Source organism: Trypanosoma equiperdum (genome assembly GCF_001457755.1).
Source record: "Trypanosoma equiperdum strain OVI genome assembly, contig: ctg_386, whole genome shotgun sequence".
Classification (NCBI taxonomy): Eukaryota; Euglenozoa; class Kinetoplastea; order Trypanosomatida; family Trypanosomatidae; genus Trypanosoma; species Trypanosoma equiperdum.
The window spans coordinates 1-436 of NW_027124294.1; the positions used below are offsets into that span (position 1 = coordinate 1).

Here is a 436-nt window from a genome sequence, read left to right on the forward strand (position 1 = left end):
AAATTCAGTTATGAAAGGCATCATAAAGTAATTGCAGTAAGAGTGCCGCTTATGCATCATATTATAATAGGGAAAAGCAAGAAACGAAGAGTAGCATATTCCACATTAAATAACTTGAATATGCTGACCATGAGGTACCCGTCCCTTGTCGAGGCACTGGTGAAGGTTCCGGGGAAGCAACCTGCTTCAATACCTTCGAGGCACAAAACTCAGACTTTTTAGGACACAAAATATAACCGCTGGAGAATGTCACATTAGATGTCACGTTTCTTCCCTCAGGGCAATTATGCCATTGGTTATCATCAACGAAACGCACCTGAAGAGTATCTGGCTCACAATTCACCTCAACACAAACATCACCGATACCAAATTTAAATTTTTTTAACTGGAGATTTGTAGCTTTCACACACCGCGAGTTAGGTCCAATACGACTTCC

General features: G+C 41.1%; 1 pseudogene across 1 annotated transcript in view; it reads right to left on the minus strand.

The window, feature by feature from the left end:
* Positions 1–61: 61 nt before the first annotated feature.
* TEOVI_000156300:pseudogene overlaps positions 62–436 on the minus strand; it is a 1,694-nt pseudogene continuing 1,319 nt past the window's right edge. Inside the window, exon 2 of the mRNA in view lies at positions 62–436. This exon is cut by the window's right edge and continues 9 nt beyond it. Within this exon, the coding sequence occupies positions 62–436 (375 nt within the window).